Here is a 26005-nt window from a genome sequence, read left to right as displayed (position 1 = left end):
TAATAATTAGAGTTTTTCAGAAATTGTAGAGGTAATATAAGGTGAAACAATTTAGCTACAACTATTTAGTGCAATGGACAAGCTAAATTTAGCCCGTTTTTTTTAGAAAGTACCTGATAAATATGTGTCAAAAAGAGGGTCATAGTTCTTGCAATGTGTCACTAAATTCAAGAATTATAATCTTCTTCAAAACATCTGATAAGAAAAGGTAATTTTTAATGCCACAGGCATTCGTGAACTTTCAAAGTTCAAGTAATCAAACACTTAAATTTTTAAGCAACGTTCATAGTAAAAAGTGAAAATAAATTTTTGTTATGACAGAATATGAAATCTAGCTCTATAAATTTCAAGTAATATGCTACTCCTCTATACCTGTCCTCACACTGCCTACCTTAGCATTTCATTTAACCACATTTGGGCCCAAATTGATTTTTGAAAAGGTTAGTAGAATGTTCTTGATTTGCCTGCCTAACATGCCTTCCTCCCTTATTTTGGACATTGAACTCCATCTTTTTCCCCTTGGATTACTGTACTTCCATTTTCCATGTGCTCTTAGTGGAACTGTCAACCACAGTTCTCTGCACCCTAGTCTTGCCCTAGTCTCAACTCAGGCTAGTTAGATTCTCCCCTGTAGGCAATCTTTGAGCTTCAAAGTCCATGACCCCAGCTGTCTTGATGATACTGCTCAAAATGCAGTGTTTAGAGTTGCTAAGACTGCTGAAGCTTTTTTGTCCTTTCTTAGATCTCACTCAGCTTTTCCTTTGATCGGCACAAGCCAACCAAGTATCCTAATGAGAAGTTCTTTTTAGTATAAGTCAGTAAGAGGTTTTTCTGTTGTTTCTAACCAAGTAACCATTCCAAGTACAACTGGAAAGACCAATTTAGTCAATATCAGGGGATGGGGACCATACTTCCCTACCTACAGAAAAAGTTTGGATTTTCCATCCCAAGGAACCAAAACACATTATAAACTGTAAATTTTCCTTGCTACCTACAGAAACATTGTCAATCAAATTAATGGTACTCAAATCCAGAGTCCAAAAGAAGTCATGACTGTAATCCTAACAGTCAGGACTACAACCATGGTTTATACAAAGAGCATAGAAACATATGAACTCTGTGTATACAATAATCTGTAGGAGGAAATGAAAGTACTTTAAGTATGTGATTCCTGTATTTTTAAGTGTCACTCAAATGTCAAGGTACTAACAATAAAATAATAATTACAGCTTTTTCATTAGGTGTTTCTAGTGTTCTCATAGGTAAGTACTTTGCAGACATCATTTTGCTTAAAATTCTCAAAGAACCTAAGAGGCAGAGACATACTTATCTTCATATAATGTTGAAGATTCTAAAGTTTAGAAAAGTTAGTAAAGATCAAAGCTACGTCTGGAACCCAGGCCTGCCTTATACCAAAGTCAGGAATCTTAAGCAATTTATTGTATTAGATTTCTCGGTATCTGCCTTTTTATCTGCTGTTCTACTAAAGTTATTTTGAGATGTTTAATTGGTAAATATCTGATTTCTAATGTTTTTCTTAATAAATATTTTTTACAGAATTTCCATTTACCTCTTGTCTTTTAACTTCATGTACATCTTACACTTATGGAGTATCATCTAATAGGAATCTTCCATAAATGAAATTGAGCTGCTGGACTGGTTAGAGTCTCTAACTGTCTTTTGCATTTTAACAGAATATAAACATAGCAATCTGTATCAGGGAATCTTGATGGCAAGCATACAACATAAATTAATAACTGGCAACAGACTTTCAAAATTGAAAGTGACAGTACTTAAAATAATGATTTCCTTTAAATTGTTTGTCTGTAATTATTTTTAAGATATTACATAAGGGACTAGTTAGGTTAATATACCAAGAGGGAGAAAAAACAGGAACCAAGATAGATTAATTGAACTTATAAACATTCCTGGGAATAAAAAATAAATTAGCTTCAGGAGAAGAATTGACTACTAAACTTGTGTTTTGAACAATGATTAAAAAGAATGACAGGCTAAATTGATATTTCTTACATCTGAAACAAAATTCTCAGTTTCTACTTTTAAATTTACATTCTGTGTAAATTAAACCAAAATGGATACCTCATAAAATATAAATATGAATAAAATCAGGAATACTTATGAATACACTAAATTTTAAAATTATGTTTACTGTGTAGATTTTACCAAGAAATCTTTGATTTATTACAGTTTCATTTCATCCACATACAGGTCTCCTCTATTTATTTGACATTAGCTGTAGTCACTGTGAACCACTCCAGTGTTATTGCCTGGAGAATCCCAGGGATGGGGGAGCCTGTTGGGCTGCCATCTGTGGGGTCGCACAGAGTCGGACACGACTGAAGTGACTTAGCATAGCATAGTCACTGTGTGTTCCAAGTAACTGTCATCCAATATATTTTTATTAGTCATAAACTTTCTTCAATATCTGTAACATTCACAGCTTTTGCCACTATTTACTTTTCTTGAAGTGCCTTTCCCTTGAACAACCATCATTATATAAATTTTACTCCCTTTTCCACAACCTCTCCAAAGGCTCTTCCTTTCTCTCACTCACTAAATGAATGACTTCCCTGAAATTCAGTCTTTTGGTCTTTTCTCTTGCCAGTGTCTCAGAGAGACAAGGACAGATGGCTCTGGAGTATAATTAACTCTCCTCTTTTGCCAGATTAAAAAATGATGAGGTCATTGGATCTGGATTAACTTGACCTAGGATGGACCAAGCATGGAGAAGGCAATGGCACCCCACTCCAGTACTCTTGCCTGGAAAATGCATGGACTGAGGAGCTTGGTAGGTTGCAGTCCATGGGGTCGCTAAGAGTCGGACACGATTGAGCGACTTCCCTTTCACTTTTCTCTTTCATGCAATGGAGAAGAAAATGGTAACCCACTCCAGTATTCTTGCCTGGAGAATCCCAAGGATGGCGGAGCCTGGTGGGCTCCCATCTATGGGGTCGCACAGAATCAGACACGACTGAAGCAACTTAGCAGTAGCAGCAGGATGGACCAAGCAGGATTGAGAATCCCACAGAACTTGAGATACTGGAAACATCTGATAGTTCAATCTATTTACAAACTTCCTATGTGATACTCTCCTGCATATTTCTTTGTACTATCTAAACATAATGCTAAAATTTACTTTTGTCCAGAAATAACTCCAGAAAGAATGAAGGGATGGAGCCAAAGCAAAAACAACACCCAGTTGTGGATGTGACTGGTGATAGAAGCAAGGTCTGATGCTGTAAAGAGCAATATTGCATAGGAACCTGGAATGTTAGGTCCATGAATCAAGGCAAATTGGAAGTGATCAAACAGGAGATGGCAAGAGTGAACATCAACCTTCTAGGAATCAGTGAACTAAAATGGACTGGAATGGGTGAATTTAACTCAGATGACCATCATATCTACTACTGTGGGCAAGAATCCCTTAGAAGAAATGGAGTAGCTTTCATAGTCAACAAAAGAGTCCAAAATGCAGTACTTGGATGCAATCTCAAAAACAACAGAATGATCTCTGTTCATTTCCAAGGCACACCATTCAGTATCATGGTAATCCAAGTCTATGCCCCAACCAGTAAAGTTGAAGAAGCTGAAGTTGAACAGATCTATGAAAACCTACAAGACCTTTTAGAACTAACACCCCAAAAAAGATGTCCTTTTCATTATAGGGGACTGGAATGCAAAAGTAGCAAGTCAAGAAACACTTGGAGTAACAGGCAAATTTGGCCTTAGAGTACAGAATGGAACCAGACAAAGGCTAATAGAGTTTTGCCAAGAGAACTCACTGGTCATAGCAAACACCCTCTTCCAACAATACAAAAGAAGACTCTACACATGGACATAACCAGATGGCCAACACTGAAATCAGATTGATTATATTCTTTGCAGTCAAAGATGGAGAAACTCTATACAGTCAGCAAAAACAAGACTGGGAGCTGACTGTGGCTCAGATCATGAGCTCCTTATTGCCAAATTCAGACTTAAATTGAAGAAAGTGGGGAAAACCACTAGACCATTCAGGTATGACCTAAATCAAATACCTTATGATTATACAGTGGAAGTGAGAAATAGATTTAAGGAATCAGATCTGATAGACACAGTGCCTTATGAACTGTGGACAGAGGTTCATGATATTGTACAGGAGACAGGGATCAAGACCATCCCCAAGAAAAAGAAATGCAAAAAAAAAGCAAAATGGCTGTCTGATGCCTTACAAATAGCTGTGAAAAGAAGAGAAGCAAAAAGCAAAGGAGAGAAGGAAAGATATACCCATTTGAATGCAGAGTTCCAAAGAATAGTAAGGAGAGATAGGAAAGCCTTCCTCAGCAATCAGTGGAAAGAAATAGAGAAAGAAATAATAGAATGGGAAAGATTAGAGATCTCTTCAATATGGCATGAGATGGCATTCAAGAGATGGGAAGAATACACAGAAGAACTGTACAAAAAAAAGATCTTCATGACCCAGATAATCACGATAGAGTGATACCTCACCTAGAGTCAGACATCCTGGAATATGAAGTCAAGTGGGCCTTAGGAAGTATCACTATGAATAAAGCTAGTGGAGGTGATGGAATTCCAGTTGAGCTATTTCAAATCCCAAAAGTTGATGCTGTGAAAGGGCTGCACTCAACATGCCAGCAAATTTGGAAAACTCAGCAGTGGCCACAGTACTGGAAAAGGTCAGTTTTCATTCCAATCCCAAAGAAAGGCAATGCCAAACAATGCACAAACTACTGCACAATAGCACTCATCTCACGAGTCATCTCAGTCAGATCAGATCAGATCAGATCAGTCACTAGTCGTGTCTGACTCTTTGCAACCCCATAAATCGCAGCATGCCAGGCCTCCCTGTCCATCACCAACTCCTGCAGTTCACCCAGACCCATGTCCATCGAGTCAGTGATGCCATCCAGCCATCTCATCCTCTGCCATCCCCTTCTCCTCCTGCCCCCAATCCCTACCAGCATCAGAGTCTTTTCCAATGAGTCAACTCTTCGCATGAGGTGGCCAAAGTACTGGAGATTCAGCTTTAGCATCGTTCCTTCCAAAGAAATCCCAGGGCTGATCTCCTTCAGAATGGACTGGTTGGATCTCCTTGCAGTCCAAGGGACTCTCAAGAGTCTTCTCCAACAAAAGCATCAATTCTTTGGTGCTCAGCCTTCTTCACAGTCCAACTCTCACATCCATACATGACCACAGGAAAAACCATAGCCTTGACTAGGCGAACCTTTGTTGGCAAAGTAATGTCTCTGCTTTTGAATATACTATCTAGGTTGGTCATAACTTTCCTTCCAAGGAGTAAGCGTCTTTTAATTTCATGGCTGCAGTCACCATCTGCAGTGATTTTGGAGCTCAGAAAAATAAAGTCTGACACTGTTTCCATTGTTTCCCCATCTATTTCCCATGAAGTGGTGGGACCGGATGCCATGATCTTCGTTTTCTGAATGTTGAGCTTTAAGCCAACTTTCTCACTCTCCACTTTCACTTTCATCAAGAGGCTTTTGAGTTCCTCTTCACTTTCTGCCATAAGGGTGGTGTCATCTGCATATCTGAGGTTATTGATATTTCTCTTGGCAATCTTGATTCCAGCTTGTGCTTCTTCCAGCCCAGCATTTCTCATGATGTACTCTGCACATAAGTTAAAGAAACAGGGTGACAGTATACAGCCTTGACGAACTTCTTTTCCTATTTGGAACCAGTCTGTTGTTCCATGTCCAGTTCTAACTGTTGCTTCCTGACCTGCATACATGTTTCTCAAGAGGCAGGTCAGGTGGTCTGGTATTCCCATCTCTTTCAGAATTTTCCACAGTTTATTGTGATCCACACAGCCAAAGGCTTTGGCATAGTCAATAAAGCAGAAGTAGATGTTTTTCTGGAACTCTCTTGCTTTTTCCATGATCCAGCAGATGTTGGCAATTTGATCTCTGGTTCCTCTGTCTTTTCTAAAACCAGCTTGAACATCAGGAAGTTCATGGTTCACATATTGCTGAAGCCTGACTTGGAGAATTTTGAGCATTACTTTACTAGTGTGTGAAATGAGTGCAATTGTGCGGTAGTTTGAGCATTCTTTGGCATTGCCTTTCTTTGGGATTGGAATGAAAACTGACCTTTTCCAGCCCTGTGGCCACTGATGAGTTTTCCAAATTTGCTGGCATATTGAGTGCAGCACTTTCACAGCATCATCTTTCAGGCTTTGGAATAGCTCAACTGGAATTCCATCACCTCCGCTAGCTTTGTTCGTAGTGATGCTTTCTAAGGCCCACTTGACTTCACATTCCAGGATGTCTGGCTCTAGGTCAGTGATCACACCATTGTGATTATCTGGGTTGTGAAGATCTTTTTTATACAGTTTGTGTATTCTTGCCACCTCTTCTTAATATCTTCTGCTTCTGTTAGGTCCATACCATTTCTGTCCTTTATCAAGCTCATCTTTGCATGAAATGTTCCTTTGGTATCTCTGATTTCCTTGAAGAGATCCCTAGTCTTTCCCATTCTGTTGTTTTCCCATTCTGTTGTTTTCCTCTATTTCTTTGCATTGATCGCTGAAGAAGGCTTTTTTACCTCTTATTGCTATTCTTTGGACTCTGCATTCAGATGTTTATATCTTTCCTTTTCTCCTTTGCTTTTCACTTCTCTTCTTTTCACAGCTATTTGCAAGGCCTCCCCAGACAGCCATTTTGCTTTTTTGCATTTTTTTTTCTATGGGAATGGTCTTGATCCCTGTCTTCTGTAAAATGTCACGAACCTCATTCCATAGTTCATCAGGCACTCTATCTGTCAGATCTAGGCCCTTAAATCTATTTCTCACTTCCACTGTATAATCATAAGGGATTTGATTTAGGTCATACCTGACCTGAATGGTCTAGTGGTTTTCCCTACTTTCTTCAATTTCAGTCTGAATTTGGCAATAAGGAGTTCATGATCTGAGCCACAGTCAGCTCCTGGTCTTGGTTTTGCTGACTGTATAGAGCTTCTCCATCTTTGGCTGCAAAGAATATAATCAATCTGATTTCAGTGTTGACCATCTGGTGATGTCCATGTGCAGAGTCTTCTCTTGTGTTGTTGGAAGAGGGTGTTTGCTATGACCAGTGCATTTTCTTGGCACAACTCTATCAATCTTTGCCCTTCTTCATTCCATATTCCAAGGCCAAATTTGCCTGTTACTCCAGGTGTTTCTTGACTTCCTACTTTTGTATTCCAGTCCCCTATAATGAAAAGGACATCTTTTTTGGGTTTTAGTTCTAAAAGGTCTTATAGGTCTTCATAGAACCGTTCTACTTCAGCTTCTTCAGCGTTACTGGTTGGGGCATAGACTTGGATTACTGTGATATTGAATGGTTTGCCTTGCAAACAAACAGAGATCATTCTGTCATTTTTGAGATGGCATTCAAGTACTGCATTTCAGACTCTTTTGTTGACCATGATGGCCACTCCATTTCTTCAGAGGGATTCCTGCCCACAGTAGTAGATATAATGGTCATCTGAGTTAAATTCACCCATTCCAGTCCATTTCAGTTTGCTGATTCCTAGAATGTCGACATTCACTCTTGCCATCTCTTGTTTGACCATTTGCAGTTTGCCTTGATTCATGGACCTGACATTCCAGATTCCTATGCAATATTGCTCTTTACAGCATCGGACCTTGCTTCTATCACCAGTCACATCCACAGCTGGGTATTCTTTCTGCTTTGGGTCCATCCCTTCATTCTTTTTTGTTGTTGTTGTTTCATCTCCTGATTTATTAACTAGTCATAGACCCCATCAGTGACAGAGGCAGTCTCACTCTTTTAACAGTAGTTTTAAAAGTATGATTTTAACCCAGCTATAGACATTAACATGCTGCTGCTGCTATGTCGCATCAGTCGTGTCCGACTCTGTGCGACCCCACAGATGGCACCCACCAGGCTCCGCCATCCCTGGGATTCTCCAGGCAAGAATACTGGAGTGGGTTGCCATTTCCTTCTCCTATCCCTTCATTCTTTCTGGAGTTTTTCTCCACTGATCTCCAGTAGCATACTGGGCACCTATTGACCTGGGGAGTTTTGCTTTCAGTATCCTATCATTTTGCCTTTTCATACTGTTCAGTAATTCTCAAAATTCTCCAGACCAGATTTTGACAATATGTGAACCGTAAACTTCCAGATGTTCAAGCTGGTTTTAGAAAAGGCAGAGGAATCAGAGAACAAACTGCCAACATCCACTGGATCATCAAAAAAGCAACAGAGTTTCAGAAAATACTTCTATTTCTGCTCTGTTGACTATGCCAAAGCCTTTGACTGTGTAATCACAATAAACTGTGGAAAATTCTGAAAGAGATGGAAATACCAGATCACCTGACCTTCCTCTTGAGAAATCTGTATGAAGGTCAGGAAGCAATAGTTATAACTGGACATGGAACAACAGACTAGTTCCAAATAGGAAAAGGAGTGCATCAAGGCTGTATATTGTCACCCTGCTTATTTAACTTCTATGCAGAGTACATCATGAGAAGTGCTGGGTGGAAGGAAGCACAAGCTGGAATCAAGATTGCCAGGAGAATTATCAATAACCTCAGATATACAGATGACACCACTCTTATGGCAGAAAGTGAAGAAGAACTAAGAGCCTCTTGATGAAAGTGAAAGAGGAGTGTGGAAAAGTTCGCTTAAAGTTCAACATTAGGAAAACTAAGATTATGGTATCCAGTCCCATCACTTCATGGGAAATAGATGGGGAAACAGTGGAAAAAGTGGCTGACTTATTTGTGGGGGCTCCAAAATCACTGTAGATGGTGATTGTAGTCATGATATTAAAAGATACGTACTCCTGGAAGGAAAGTTGTGACCAACCTAGATAGCATATTCAAAAGCAGAGACATTACTTTGTCAACAAAGGTTCATCTAGTCAAGGCTACTGTTTTTCCAGTAGTCATGTATGGACATGAGAGTTGGACTATAAAAAAAGCTGAGCACTGAAGATTGATGCTTTTGAACTGTGGTGTTGGAGAAGACTCTTGAGAGTCCTTTGGACTGCAAGGAGATCCAACCAGTCCCTCCTTAAGGAGATCAGTCCTGAGTGTTCATTGGAAGGACTGATGTTGAAGCTAAAACTCCAGTACTTTGGCCACCTGATGTGAAGAGCTGACTCATTTGAAAAGACGCTGATGCTGGGAAAGATTGAGGGCAAGAGGAGATGGGGACGACAGAGGATGAGATGGTTGGATGGCATCACCGACACGATGGACATGAATTTGGGTAAACTCCGGGAGTTGGTGATGAATAGGAAGGCCTGGTGTGCTGTGGTCCATGGGGTCGCAAAGAGTCAGACACGACTGAGCGACTAAACTGAAGGACTGACCAAGCAGTATTGAGAATTCCACAGAACTTGAGACACTGAAAACATCTGATAGTTTAATCTATTTACAATCTTCCTATGTGATACTCTCCTCCATATTTCTTTCTATCATTTAAACATAATGCTGAATTTACTTTTGTCTAGTTAATGGATGGCAAGTTTTATTTTTTCCTCTTCAAGTTAGTCAACCAATAAGTTTGTTTTTTTGTTAAAGCTGTCAGAATAGAACATGTCATTTTTATGAGATAGAAATAAGTAAAATCAATATAATAGCTATTTAAATCTTTAGCAAAATATTAAAAAGGCTGTGCTGACTTAACCTATAGAGAAGACCTGATCTTAATTATATAACAACAGAATGTCAAGGGCCAATAACTCCACTCCTAAACAAAATGAATACAATGTGGTTAGCTGCAAATTCTGACATTTTCCCACATTTTAAATTTTTATTGAAGTATGGTGGATTTATAATGCTGTGTTATTTCTCATATTCTAAATGACTAAAATTATATAGACAGTGGCTTCTTAAGTTTCCAATTCTGGAAACATTGATATTTCTATGACATATATACATGACTTGACAGATTTTACTTCTGTGCATAGTTTCATTTGTATTTTTATGGCTTAGATTGTGTCTGTTCAAATGTGGGGTGTTTTGAAGCAAAAGGCATGAGTTTCTGTTGCATAGTTTTGGAGATTCCTTATTAATCAAATGAGAGTTGCTCCAAGAAATAGAATATGAGGTTGTAAAAGTATTTGTGGATGATCTCTCACTTTATTTTATTTTTTTTTTGATCTCTCACTTTAAATACAGATCAATCCCAATTAAAACTCAAACTTAAAGAGCAAAAAAAAAAAAAAAGAACTATATTAATTAAACAGACATTCTCATGAAGAAAGGAAATTATATCTCCTGTCTTTAAGTTCTGGTACTCAACCATAGATGTAAGTTAAGAAGAACAATTTTATGCACTCTCAGACTACTAAATTGATAATAAAAGCATTGTAAAATGTTTTCCACATGAAACATGACTTTTTATGCAAAACACATGTGAATAAGTACATGTAACCTACATTTTAATTCAGAAAACTTGACCGCATATCTTTGTTATCATTTCAACAAGTCTCTTATGGGATTAATGGAAGAACACTGCCCCAGTGCACTTAGCTTCAGAAATGTATTAAAATTCTATAACCATTTTAAAATTACATTTTCAAGCAAAGCTATTTTCACAATTCAATATTTTCTTGAACAGTTAAATTGTTGTTTCTTTAAAAATATAATTGTTTCAGCTGTGTATTTATATAAAATGCTTACAGTGTTTGAGAAAAAATAACATAAAGGATTTATGGCATTAATTTTCATATAGTAGTTTCTAAATTTGAAGAAAGTCTGAATACAGCTTCAAAACTCTGGTAATATATTTATAGTACAGATACAAGGCCTTGAACATACCTGGGATTTTAGGACTGAAAAAATAACATGTGACATGCTTCAGTGTTGTTACCTAAGTTATATGAGGAATGCTTTTGCAAGTCAGTCAATCATAAGTAAAGAGTCATTAGCATTATTGTCATAGACCTTCTGTTTAGAACCAGAAAAGGCAGGGAAATGAAACATTACATAATCTTGCACCCTAAAGAAAAATCATAAAATGAAATCAAGAGCATTTGAGTGGTTTTAATACTAGTTTAAGGTTTATCTTAATTGTCCTGTCATTTATTCCTGATTAAAAGGCTAGTTATTGCATCAAAACACAATGATATATTTATACAAAGCTACAGTTTTTCTTTCAGACTTAAGGATAATTACAATTTTACTATAAAAGAAAAATTGCATTTCAGTTGTGGCATTCCATATATCAAACTCTGTTATAATAAAATTGCATATTATGTATTATTGCTTTTGTTTTACATAAAGATAAAAACGGTAATCACTTTGTGGCAGAAATATTGACATAACATTCTGTTAAAGTTCTCCTGGACATAGGCTCCTGGAAATCTCTTTGGAACCAATAACTTTCATCCTGAAGACCCAGGAGAGATTGAGTTGGTCAAGGGAGATAGAGAATTTATATAGTGCTATATGGAGAAGACTCTTGAGAGTCCCTTGGACTGCAAGGAGATCCAACCAGTCCATTCTGAAGGAGATCAGCCCTGGGTGTTCTTTGGAAGGAATGATGCTAAAGCTGAAACTCCAGTACTTTGGCTACCTCATGCGAAGAGTTGACTCATTGGAAAAGACTCTGATGCTGGTAGGGATTGGGGGCAGGAGGAGAAGGGGACGACAGAGGATGAGATGGCTGGATGGCATCACTGACTTGATGGACGTGAGTCTGACTGAACTCCGGGAGTTGGTGATGGACAGGGGGGCCTGGCGTGCTGCGATTCATGGGTTTGCAAAGAGTCGGACACGACTGAGCAACTGATCTGATCTGATCTGATCTGATATGTCATTACGGGCTTCTCACATGGCACTAGTGGTAAAGAATATGCCTGCCTATGCAGGAGATGCAAGAGATGTAAGTGTGATTCCTGGGTTGGGAAGATCCCTTGTAGTAGGAAATGGTACCCTACTCTAATATTCTTGCCTGGAAAATTCCATGGACAGAGAAGCCTGTCGGGCTACAGTCCATGGGGCCACAAAGAGTAAGACATGACTGAGCGACTGAGCACATGTCTATTATATCTCAATAAATGTAAAAGAAAAACATTTCTTCAGCTACATTATGCTTTCCAAACTTACCTAAATGGTGAGTTTAACAGGGACATATAGAATTTAGTTCTAAAACCCTATTTTTTCTTTTCTGCTCTCCCTTTCATCCTGCTGACTTGAGGTGGTCTTTTTCCTGCTGTTGAATAAAACCTCAAGATAGCATAATTTAAAAAAAGACACAAATTTAGTTAATAGAAAGTACTATTATCACATTAAGTTTTTTTTTTAGAAAATTCTCTAGTTTAACATATTAATCAATACTTAAAAAGTCCTTTAAAGGTAAAATTTTTTCTTCCTTCCTAGCTAAGATGAGCTCCTAGAAAGTGTCCTGCCTTTGGACAAGAGATTTCTATATTAATTACTTCTTCACCTACTCCTTTCTCCAGGGGATCTTCACAAGTTATGGATTGAACTCAGGTCTCCTGCATTGCAGGCAGATTCTTTACTGTCTGAGCTACCAGAGAAACCCCATCTATTTACTAGCGGTTGTTTTTTTTTTTAACACTATGAAACATATTGGAATAAATAATCCAATTAACAGAAAGCATTTGTTAAGGAGCAAATTCAACCAGCTCTAGACTGTATAGTACTGTAATATTCATCACCTATTATTGGAGATTGAGGAGGAAAGATTGGTAAGGTAGGCAGGAAATTTTTTCCTTAATTACTATTGAGAAATGGTTTGAACACTTTTGGGTCAGACCTGTGTTTATTTTTTTAATATACATTTATTTATTTTAATTGGAGGTTAATTACAATATTGTATTGGTTTTGCCATACATCAACATGAATCCGCCACAGGTATACACGTGTTACCCATCAGACCTGTGTTTAAAACAGACTTTGTCACTGAGGCACTTTCATCATTGGTGTGGTCTCCTGCTGTAACTTTAGTTTAAGAAGTGCTTTTCAATTACAGTTGACCTTTGAACAACATGGGCCAGAACTGCATGGGTCCACTTATTTTTCAATAGATATTTTATAATAGGAAATACTACAGTACTATACAGTCTAGAGTTGGTTGAATTTGCGCCTTAACAAATGCTTTCTGTTAATTTGGATTATTTATTCATCTTGTATTCATTCATTTGATTGTATATTTATTATATTGCCCACTACTTTCAGAGAAGATTAATGAAATGTAAAAGATAAAATTTAGCAGGTAAGAGATGGGGAAAAATGTATCTAGAAGCCCTGGATGACAAATCTAAAATATTTGAGGGAAAATTTAGCCCTAAACTTGATAAGAGTTAACACAGTGCAAAGACCTGAAAGGGCTGCATTGTACCAATTCTCTTATATTAATTGACTGTGAAAATGATTCCCCCGAGTCAACAAGTACTTCAAATATCCTTGGATTAAGATATGCATTTATGGATTTGAGGAATATGATTAAGGTGACAATGTAATATTTGACTATTCCCAAATCCTACTCATTAATAAAAGACAGAGATTTGCAGAGCCAAATACTGGGAGAAAGTATCCCATGCAATTGGCAATTTTAAAAAGTGACATAATGTCTTGCAGGAATGTCTCCCTTTTGAGAAAGACTTGCTGTCACTTATTTATAAAAGTGTCAGGCCTTCTAAGCAAAGTTCCTTCCTATAATCCACTCATGTGCAGGTTTTACCTGGCCCTACACAGTGTAACCTTAAGGCTTGAAACTTAGGGAGCTGCATTGCTTTACTGATTGCCATGCTGTTATTTTTGTTGTTGTTGAGTCACTAAGTCGTGTTCAACTATTTGGGACCTCATGAACCTCAGCATGTCAGGATCCTCTGTCCTTCACTATGTCCTGGAGTTTGCTGAAATTCATGTCCATTAATTGATGATGCTATCTAACCATCTATCCTCTGCTGCCCCTTCTCCTTCTGCCTTCATTCTTTCCAAGCATCAGGGTCTTTTACAATGAGTTGGGTCTTTTATAATGAGTTGGCTCTTCACATCATGTGGCCTAAGTATTGGAGCTTCAGCTTCAGCATCAGTCCTTTCAATGCGCATTCAGGAAGATTTTGATTGACTGGCTTGATCTCTTTGCAGTCCAAGGGACTCTCAAGAGTCTTCTCCAGCACCATAATTTGAAGACATCAACTCTTCAGCACTCAGTCTTTTTTGTGATCCAGATCTCACAACCGTACATGACTATTGGAAATACCATAGCTTCGACTTAACAGACTTCTGTTGGCAAAGTTATGTCTCTGCTTTTTAATATACTGTCTAGATTTGTCAGAGCTTTTCTGGCAAGGAGCAAGCCTCTTTTAACTTCATGCCTGCAGTGATTTCGGAGACCAAGAATATTAAAATCTGTCACTGCTTGCACTTCTTCCCTTTATATTTGCCTACGCTGATACTCCTGCTAATACTTTTGTTGAAGGTAACAGGGTCCTTGCCTTTGACCCAGATGTTTGTTTATTATCTTTTATAAACATCCATAAAACTATGAAAGTGAAAGTTGCTCAGTCATATCTGACTCTTTGCAACCCCATGGATTATACAGCCCATGAAATCCTCTAGGCCAGAATACTGGAATGGGTAGCCTTTCCCTTTTCCAGGGTATCTTACAAATGAAGAGGTCAAACCCACGTCTCCCACATTGCAGGTGGATTCTTTACCAGCTGAGCACAAGGGAAGCCCAAGAATATTGGAGTGGGTATCCTATATGTTCTTCAGGGGATCTTCCCAACCCATGAATGGAACCGGGGTCTCCTGCATTACAGGTGGATTCTTTACCAACTGAGCTATCGGGGAAACCCGATAGAACTATAGTGGGCAGAATTATTAACACCTGTAGTTATTTTTGTGAGTATTCTCCTGCTTTAATATCTCCTCTCCATTACCAACGAGATCCAACCAGTCCATTCTGAAGGAGACCAGCCCTGGGATTTCTTTGGAAGGCATGATGCTAAAGCTGAAACTCCAGTACTTTGGCCACCTCATGCGAAGAGTTGATTCATTGGAAAAGACCCTGATGCTGGGAGGGATTGGGGGCAGGAGGAGAAGGGGACGACAGAGGATGAGATGGCTGGATGGCATCACTGACTCAATGGACGTGAGTCTCAGTGAACTCTGGGAGTTGGTGATGGACAGGGAAGCCTGGCGTGCTGCGATTCATGGGGTTGCAAAGAGTCGGACACGACTGAGTGACTGATCTGATCTGATCTGATCTCCATTACCAAGCTTAAGTAGGGTAATAGAACATCAAATCCAAAGTCCACAGATAATATCTACAAAATAAGACAACAAGCTAGCCCTCACATCACAGAATATGAGCTGCTAGGAAAACAACTGACAGAAACAAGATCTCTATACTAAGTGTGTGATGTGTGCACATTAAGTGTGCAAGTGTGGTAAAAACTACTTTTAAGGGAGTTCAAAGAAGACTAAGGGTTTCTGATGGCCCTGAGAGCTGTTGAAACTCAAAGTTACAAGCATGCTCTAAGTGGAGAAGTTAATAAGTTCTATGAACACAGTAGCAGTACAAAACTTCACACTTAGGAGAAAGGGACAGATTGGTGAAAGCAGAATAAAAATTGAGCAGAACAGGCACAGTAGGGGGCAAGAAAGGGAAATGTCTTCAAGTTCAATGGGAGTGCAGAAGAAAGCAAACTGACTTCCAAACTGAAGAACAATTTTTAACATTTATGAAAATGACTGAAACAGGTATTTTAGATCTGGAAATTAGGAAAGCTATCCTGAAATTATTCCAAAAGATGAAAAGTATAAAAGAAAGAAAGACAGAAAATTAAAAAAAATTAGAAAAAGATCATAGTAACAAAAAATAAATAAATAAACACAGAAGTAAAAGCAAATTAATAGGTCTTAAAATATAAAGGCATTTTTTCAGTTCAGTTCAGTCTCACAGTCATGTCCAATCCTTTGCGATCCCAGGGATTTCAGATTGCCAGGCCTCCCTGTCAATCACCAACTCCCAGAGTTTACCCAAACTCATGTCCATTGAGTCAGTGATGCCATCCAACCATCTCATCCTCTGTCATCCCCTTCTCCACCCACCTTCAATCTTTCCCAGCACCAGGGTCTTTTCAAATGAGTCAGTTCTGCATCAGGTGACAAAAGTATTGGAGTTTCAGCTTCAGCATCAGTCCTTCTAGTGAATATTCAGGACTGATTTCCTATAGGATGGCCTGGTTGGATCGCCTTGCTGTCCAAGGGACTCTCAAGAGTCTTCTCCAACACCACTGTTCAAAAGCATCAATTCTTTGGTGCTCAGCTTTCTTGAGAGTACAACTCTCACATCCATACATGACTACTGGAAAAGCCATAGCTATGATTAGATGTACCCTTGTTGGCAAATTAATGTCTCTGCTTTTTAATATGCTGTCCAGGTTTTTCATAACTTTTCTTCCAAGGAGTAAGCGTCTTTTAATTTCATGGTTGCTGTCACCATCTGCAGTGATTTTGGAGCCAAAAAACTAAAGTCTGTTACTGTTTCCACTGTTTCCCCATCTATCTGCCATGAAATGATAGGACTAGATGCCATGATCTTAGTTTTTGGAATGTTTAGTTTTAAGCCAACTTTTTCATTCTTCTCTTTCACTTTCATCAGGAGGCTCTTTAGTTCTTTTTCACCTTCTGCCATAAAGGTGGTGTTATCTGCATATCTGAAGTTATTGATATTTTTCCTGGCAATTGTGATTCCAGTTTGTGCTTCTTCCAGGCCAGCATTTCTCATGATGTACTCTATATATGTTAAATAATCAGGGTGACAATATACAGCCTTGACGTACTCCTTTTCTGATTGGAAACCAGTCTGTTGTTCCATGTATAGTTCTAACTGTTGCTTTTTGACATGCATACAGATTTCTCAGGAGGCAGGTCAGGTGGTCTGGTATTCCCATCTCTTTAAGAATTTCCCACAGTATCAAAACCACTATGAGGTACCATTTCACACCAGTCAGAATGGCTGCGATCCAAAAGTCTACAAATAATAAATGCTGGAGAGGGTGTGGAGAAAAGGGAACCCTCTTACACTGTTGGTGGGAATGCAAACTAGTACAGCCACTATGGAGAACAGTGTGGAGATTCCTTAAAAAACTGGAAATAGAACTGCCTTATGATCCAGCAACCCCACTGCTGGGCATACACACTGAGGAAACCAGAAGGGAAAGAGACACGTGTACCCCAATGTTCATCGCAGCACTGTTTATAATAGCCAAGACGTGGAAGCAACCTAGATGTCCATCAGCAGATGAATGGATAAGAAAGCTGTGGTACATATACACAATGGAGTATTACTCAGCCATTAAAAAGAATACATTTGAATCAGTTCTAATGAGGTGGATGAAACTGGAGCCTATTATACAGAGTGAAGTAAGCCAGAAGGAAAAACATCAATACAGTATACTAGCGCATATATATGGAATTTAGAAAGATGGTAACAATAACCTGGTGTACGAGACAGCAAAAGAGACACTGATGTATAGAACAGTCTTATGGACTCTGTGGGAGAGGGAGAGGGTGGGAAGATGTGGGAGAATGGCAATGAAACATGTAAAATATCATGTAGGAAACGAGTTGCCAGTCCAGGTTCGATGCATGATGCTGGATGCTTGGGGCCGGTGCACTGGGACGGCCCAGAGGGATGGTATGGGGAGGGAGGAGGGAGGAGGGTTCGGGATGGGGAACACATGTATACCTGTGGCAGATTCATTTTGATATTTGGCAAAACTAATACAATTATGTAAAGTTTAAAAATAAAATAAAATTGGAAGAATAAAAAAAAAAAAAAAAGAATTTCCCACAGTTTGTTGTGATCCACCCAGTCAAAGGCTTTGGCATAATCAATAGAGCAGAGATAGATGTATTTCTCAAACTGTTTTGATTTTTCAATGATTCAACAGATGTTGACAATTGGATCTCTGGTTCCTCTGCCTTTTCTAAATCCAGCTTGAACATCTGGAAGTTCACGGTTCATGTACTGTTGAAGTATGGCCTGGAGAATTCTGAGTATTGCTTTGCTAGCATGTGAGATGAGTGCAATTGTGTGGTAGTTTGAGCATTCTTTGGCATTGCCTTTCTTTGGGACTGGAATGAAAACTGACCTTTTCCTGTCCTGTGGCCACTGCTGAGATTTCCAAATTTGCTGGCATATTTGCAGCACTTTCACAACATCATCTTTAAGGATTTGAAATAGCTCAACTGGAATTTCATCACCTCCACTAGCTTTTTTTGTAGTGATACTTCCTACGGCCCACTTGACTTCACATTCCAGGATGTCTGGCTCTAAGTAAGTGATTATCATGATTATTTGGGTCATGAAGATCTTTTTTATATAGTTCTTCTTTGTATTCTTGCCACCTCCTCTTAATACCTTCTGCTTCTGTTAGGTTCATACCATTTCTGTCCTTTATTGTGCTCATCTTTGCATGAAATATTCCCTTGGTATCTCTAATTTTCTTGAAGAGAACTCTAGTCTTTCCCATTCTATTGTTTTTCCCTATTTCTTTGCATTGATCACTGAGGAAGGCTTTATCATCTTTCCTTGCTATTCTTTGGAACTCTGCACTCAAATGGGTATATCTTTCCCTTTCTCCTTTGCCTTTGGCTTCTTTTCATAGCTATTTGTAAGGCCTCCTCAGTCAATCATTTTGCCTTTTTGCATTTCTTTTTCTTGGTGATGGTCTTGATCACTGCCTCCTGTACAATGTCAGGAACCTCCATCCATAGTTCTTCAGGCACTCTGTCTAATCAGATCTAATCCCTTGAATTTATTTGTCATTTCCACTGTATACTAGTAAGGGATTTGATTTAAGTCATATCTGAATGGTCTAGTGGTTTTTCCTACTTTCTTCAATTTACATCTGAATTGGGCAATAAGGAGTCATGATTTGAACCACAGTCAGCTCCCAGTCTTTTTTTGCTGACTGTATAGAGTTTCTCCATCTTTGGCTTCAAAGAATATAATCAGTCTGATATCATTATTGACCATCTGGTGATGTCTATGTGTAGAGTCTTCTCTTATATTTTTAGAAGAGGGTGTTTGCTATGACCAGTGTGTTCTCTTGGCAAAATTCTATTAGCCTTTGCCCTGCTTCAATCTAACAGGCTAAATTTGCCTGTTACTCCAGGTATCTCTGCAGAAGGCACTAGCGACCCACTCCAGTACTCTTGCCTGGAAAATCCCATGGACGGAGGAGCCTGGTAGGCTGCAGACCATGGGGTCACTGGGAGTCGGACACTACTGAGCGACTTTACTTTCACTTTTAACTTGCATGCATTGGAGAAGGAAATGGCAACACACTCCAGTGTCTTTTCTGGAGAATCCCAGGGACGGAGGAGGCTGGTGGGCTGCTGTCTATGGGTTCGCACAGAGTTGGACATGACTGAAGCGATTTAGCAGCAGCAGCAGCAGCCAGGTATCTCTTGACTTACTACTTTTGCATTCCAGTCCCCTAGAATGAAAAGGAAATCTATTTTGGGTGTTAGTTATAGAAGGTCTTGTGGGACTTCATAGAACTGTTCAACTTCAGCTCCTTCAGCTTTACTGGTGGGGGCATAGACTTGGATTACCATGATATTGAATGGTGTTACTTGGAAATGAACAGAGATCATTCTGTCTTTTTTAATATTGCATCCAAGTACTGCATTTTAGACTCTTTTATTGGCTATGATGGCTACTCCTTTTCTTCTAAGGGATTCTTGCCCACAGCAGTAGATATAATGTTCATCTGAGATAAATTCACCTATTCCAATCCATTTTGGTTCGCTGATTCCTGAAATGTTGATGCTCACTCTTGCCATCTCCTGTTTGACCACTTCCTATTTGCCTTGATTCATGGACCTGGAGTTCCAGGTTCCTATGCAATATTGCTCTTTACAGCATCAGAGTTTACATCCATCACCAGTCACATCCACAACTGGGTGTTGTTTTTACTTTGCCTACGTCTGTTCATTCTTTCAGGAGTTATTTCTCCACTGATCTCCAGTAGCATATTGGGCACCTACCAACCTGGGGAATTCATCTTTAAATGTCCTAACTCTTTGCCTTTTCATTCCGTTCATGGGGTTCTCAAGGCAAGAATACTGAAGTGGTTTGCCATTCCCTTCTCCAGTGGACCACGTTTGTCAGAACTCTCCACCATGACCCTTCCACCTTGGATGGCTCTATACAGCATGGCTCATACTTTCATTGATAAAGGCATTTTTAAAAAAGATGCAAAAATAATTCACAAACAAAAAGAGGAGCTATGAAAGAAAAACATATCCAAAAGCTCATAAATTAGAGTGTTTTCTTTAAAAAGTCTAAACAAAATGAAGATATTTAGGAGATTAGAGAGAAGGTGATATAGAAGTTTTATCACTTTTATAATAGGCAACTCCATATTGAAAAACAAATTATTAAAACAGAAAAAAATAATAAAATAAAGAATTCAAGAAAACTTTCCTGAAGTAAGACTTGAATGGATATACTACATATATGCAGAAGTAAAGTAGAATTGTCAGTATAGAATCTATTCTAATAACACAATTGGACATTAAAAAATAATAAATTATTTGGAAATTCAGAACTAAGACCAACACCCATTGGAAAAGAAAAAGAGTTTGTCATTATACTTTCTGACAGTAGTGCTTCATGTAAGAAGAAAATGCATTGAAATATTTAAGTCAAAGAAAGAAACTATGAGTCAAGGGTTTTATATCTAGCTATATTTAGGTTCAATTATTAGGGCCTTGTTCTTCCCTGGCAGCTCAGACAGTAAAGAATCTGCCTACAATGCAGGAGACCTGGGTTCAATCCCTGGGTAAGTAAGATTCCCTGGAGAAGGGAATGGTTACCCACTCCAGTATTCTTGCCTAGAGAATTCCATTGACAGAGAAGCCTGACAGGTTACAGTCCATGGGGTTGCAAAGAGTCAGACATGACTGAGCCACTCACGCTTTTTTTTTTATTTGCGCCTCAGACAAACTTTGATTAATGCACAAGAACACAGGAAATGGTGTTCTTGTGAGCCTACTCTGGGGAGTCTGCTAGAGAATAAACTATAGATAACAAAATGATTGATTATCTATTGGTTTTAATAGGGGTAAAACACCATTACTTCAAATTAGGTGTGTGGGAAAAGGAAATAAATAAAACAAGCATCACAGTAAAAAATATAAAAACAGTAGTTTTTTTTTAAAAGGAAACTAAGTATATTATGCTAAGTAGAAGTAAGCATTAGAACAAGACTTGGCTATCTCTTGATATTGAGAATTTTTTTTTTTTCTTTTTCAATTTGGGGAGAGTAATAAGGGTATTCTGATTAAGTTTTAAGAGTTTTTACCTTAAAGAGATACATATTGAAATATTTACAGAGGAACTATTATGTCTCTGTCCTGTTTCAAAATAATGGTGTGAGACAATGAATGAAAGGTTTCCTAAGACTCAGAGAAGTTGGTAAGTTGATACGTTGAGGTTTATTATAATAGTTTGCAATTTTATTTATGTTTGAAAGTTCCCTACTGAAAGATTAAAATGTTTTAAACACTACTAATATCAAACTTGGGAAATGTAGCTAAAAATGTTTGTACTTTATTAATTTGCATTTAAATACTATATTCTTTTACAGCATAGTTGTAAAGCTTACTTTGAAAAGTATTTCATTAATAAATTCTTAGTAAAGAAATTACAATAAATACTTCTTTTGAAATTTAATACTTCAAAATTAAATTTATTCTGTTTATTACCTTTATTCATAGTAGAGCTAAAGATAATTGAGTAGTTGAATCTAAAGAAGAGATGAACCTTTAAATGATGAATTAATTAACCTCAATTTACATAATGCTCTTATTATTTGCATAGTAAATGAGCAGAGTTTTATTATAGGTCATTAACAGTTATTAATAAGTGAAACTGTGTTAGAAATACTACTTGGGTTTATATTTCAGACTCAAGAAACAAAGGTCAGTCATGAAATGTTAATAACAATATTCAAAACATTAGGCATTAAAGTAACATTTAGCTTTCAGGCTTCACACATTTCTGAGAGGATAATTCATGAATTTGCTAATTGGTCTCACTCTGCATGAATATAGGGCACATATAAGTATACATGAGTATATAAGCTAAACTTCTATTAGTCTCAGATTTCCATTTAAATTACAGGAATGAGAACTAGTTTATTATACTCACATATAAAGTATCAATATGTTTTTATTCCTAGAAATCAGACCTATTTCTTGCAAAATGCTAGGTTCTGCAACTTAAATTCTTTCAAAGAAAGATGATAGATGGTGTTCAATTAATTTTTACATTTATTTTTATTTGCAATAGGCAGCTTATGTTATGTAATTTAGAACTATTCTAAACTTTCAACTCCTGATTTAGTCAATTCAATTACAATTTGAGGCATTCTCTATATTTTCTAAAAATGCAATTGCCTCCAGTTAAAGATTTTAAAAACTCAAATAACTGCACTGCTATTTTTAAACAACTTACTTATTTAGTGATGAATAATCACTGAAAACCATTTAATGCCTTTAATTTCAAAGACATACTATATATAATCTGATGTTTCCAATGATTTGGTTGTGCTTTGACAAACAACTGTGCAGGCCTCTACATCAGACCAGTGAGTGAGATTTGAGATAAAAGGACAGATAAATGAATTACTTTATGAACATCTGTTCAATTACAAACTGATGCAGAACATTCTATAGTACATCTTTTGCTGTTACTCCCTCTTTGTTCACTTTTCTCTTACATTGCTGGGGTGCTCTCTCTCTATCTGGCACTCATATGAGTACTCTTGCCCTGTCTCAGAGTCTCTTCCTGCTGCCTCTTTCCTCTCTTAAGATGCTGACTGATGGAATGTTGTGAGAAGATGTCCACAAGTGGGCTCAGAGTAAAATGTAAATATTTTATTACCTGTTTTGTACTTTATACCTTCTCTGGGCATGTATCTGCTAGTGGTTAAATTAAATATGGTTTTCTTGGTTTCTCTGGGGTCTAAAAAATTTTCCCATTCTTTATAATAGTTGACATATGATAATGTTAAGCAACAAAAAGATGGATTGTTTAACTTGCAAAGATGTATAATATCAATCAATGGAAAAGAACAGTGTTTATCCCATTATTGGGCTTCCCTGGTGTCTCAGATGGTAATTGCCTGCAATGCAGGAGACCCGGGTTTGATCCCTGGGTCTAGAAGATCCCTTGGAGAAGGAAACAGCAACCCACTCCAGTATTCTTGCCTGGAGAATTCCATGGACAGAGGAGCCTGGCAGGCTACAGCCCATGGGGTCAGAAAGAGTTGGACATGACTAAGCAACTAACACTCCTTGCTTACAGCTCTGGGCACATAGTAAGCACTTAACAAAGGAATTGTTGCTATAAATAAGTTTAAAATTTGAGAAAAAGGTCCTTTGTCGAGCCATGTGTCTTGATTATAGTTACAGCACTTCATGTATTCTCTCCTCACCATCCTATTCTATTATCAGTAACATCTCTCAGAATCTATGCTGGTCCTCTTCATAAATTGGCTTTTACTCAGTTTTCTGTATATATAAACTATATTACACTGAAATGCTGAAGAAAGATTTTGGAGTCTAAAGATAGCTTAAATCTCCCACTTTTCATTTACTGACAGCGACATTTTTTAAAAAATCACTTAACCTTTTCTTGTCTTTGTAAAATGGGAATAATAAATCTCATTTCCTAGAAATGGATGTGAATTAAATATAATGCCATGTATAAATTATAATAAATGTTAGTCATTCTTTTTGAGATGCATTTCCCTCTGCTCTCAGAAAATACAAAGTACCAGAAGCCACACAATTCAGGGAATGTATAGTAATCCTGTTCCCATTAAAAATATACACTCCAAGGGGTTAGCCTTCACAGTGTGATTTTTTTTTTAATGAAACATATACTGGCAATGATAGCATTTCAATAAAATTGTACAAAAAAATTGAAAATATTGTGTTATTACCTTGACTTTAAGGATTATGAAATCATTCTCTGCATTGCCATACTGTTGTTTTTTAGTGGCTAAGTCGTATTCAACTCTTCGCAATCCCATAGACTATAGCCCACCCCGCTCCTCTGTCCATGGGATTTTTCCAGGCAAGAATACTGGAGTGGGTTGCCATTTTTTTCTCCAGGGGATCTTCCCAACCCAGCGATCGCTGCATCAGTAGGTGGATGCTTTACTTCTGAACCAGTGGGGGAGGCTGAATGGCCATGTGTCAATTCTTAAAGTGAATGAGCAATCATCTTCAAGTGATAATGAATGTTCTGCAATCTCCACTGAGGATTGTATTTTAGATATTTGTATTTGGTTAGAAAATAAGTAAAAACACCATAATTCTCGTAAAATTCTTAAGTAACACAACTTACTTTTTGAAGGAACTCGGAGATTGGCGAGGACCACTTCCAGGGAATCAGCTTGAACTCGAAGTACATAGCTTGTCCTTGTTTCATAATCCAGAGGGGCATTCACGTAGATTACTCCTGTGATGTTATTGATTCCAAACTTATCTAGAATCAAAATACAATTCCTTTGTCACTCTCTTCATACTATAAGGGGAAATAATTCTCTTTAAAGATCACTGTGATTTTAAAAACACATATAATAAGAGTAACACATCAAAGTGACCAAATTAAGGCTTTGGGAAACTCTGTTTCAGCTCTAGAAATTATCAACATCAGTGTTTCCCTAAATGCATGATTTGAAATTCCAGGTTTTTTTGTTTTTTTTTTTTTTGCATTTGTCCTGGAAACTGATGTTTCTCTGGTCAATTAAGTCTGTGAAACAACGTATACTGAATTCCTCACCATAGATACACATTATCTTCTACTATAGCAAATGCTTCTAGAAACCTTGTTTTAAAGAAATCCACTTAATTTTGTTTAATCAAGTATTTCATGATGCTATTGGATTATTATATTTTTTATGATTTAATATATCTTATTATCCTGCAGATTTAATGTTCTGCTAAGAACACAAGGGAACTGGGACCCCACTCCAGTACTCTTGCCTGGAAAATCCCATGGAAAGAGGAGCCTGGTGGGCTGCAGTCCATGGGGTCGATGAGGGTCGGACCCAACTGAGAGACTTCACTTTCACTTTTCACTTTCGTGCATTGGAGAAGGAAATGGCAACCCACTCCAGTGTTCTGGCCTGGAGAATCCCAGGGACGGGGGAGCCTGGTGGGCTGCCGTCTATGGGGTCGCACAAAGTCAGACACGACCAAAGCAACTTAGCAGCAGCAGCAGCAGCAAGAACACGAGGGAACAAACATAATTTAATATGTTAGTTATTTTAAAATATTATTTATTATTTTAAATAGCTTAAAATATTTGACCTTGAAGTTTACTTTTTAGAATAAATTTGATCATACAGATTTGAGTGATGAGCAGAGCACATTGGCAAACTTTATAATATCCTACCTCTTTCACTCTGTCTTTTCCTCACTTTGGTTTTCTCTACAGCATTTATAACTGCCTAAATACTCTATATTCATTAGCTTGATCATTATTATCGTCCAGCTCCTCTTGTTGGATTGTTAAAGTCTACAGTGATGATGATGATGTGTATACTCAGTTGTGTCCTGCTCTGCAACCCCATGGACTGCAGCTCACCAGGCTCTTCTGTCCATGGAATTTTCCAGGCAAGAATACTGGAGTGGGTTGCCATTTTCTTCTCCAGGGGATTTTCCCAACCCAGGGATCAAAACTTTGGCTCCTGCTGCATCTCCTGCATTGCAGACAGATTCTTTACCACTGAGACTATTTTGTTCACTTCTTTCTCCTTAATTGCTGGAAGGTACTGAGTACATGATCAATGCTCAATAGGATTAGTAGACTAAATTGACAAGCAAATGAATTAAATGTAAAAATAATCATTGTGGTGGAGTGAGGGTAATAATTAGAACCACCTGTCTATATTCAAGGAAGAGAACAAATAAAATCATAGAGAAAAGTCATAAGAACAAATTGTG

The 26005-nt window shown here is 37.9% G+C and overlaps 1 protein-coding gene across 1 annotated transcript in view; it reads right to left on the bottom strand.

The window, feature by feature from the left end:
- Nucleotides 1-26005, bottom strand: part of PCDH15 (protocadherin related 15) — a 1038229-nt gene that overhangs the window by 129517 nt on the left and 882707 nt on the right. Inside the window, exon 25 of the mRNA XM_061402659.1 lies at nt 24402-24542. Within this exon, the coding sequence (XP_061258643.1) occupies nt 24402-24542 (141 nt within the window). The remainder of the gene's footprint in view (nt 1-24401; nt 24543-26005) is intronic.

This window comes from Bos javanicus, chromosome 26, assembly GCF_032452875.1.
Source record: "Bos javanicus breed banteng chromosome 26, ARS-OSU_banteng_1.0, whole genome shotgun sequence".
Taxonomy (NCBI): Eukaryota; Metazoa; Chordata; class Mammalia; order Artiodactyla; family Bovidae; genus Bos; species Bos javanicus.
This window is presented reverse-complemented; position numbering and strand designations above follow the sequence as displayed.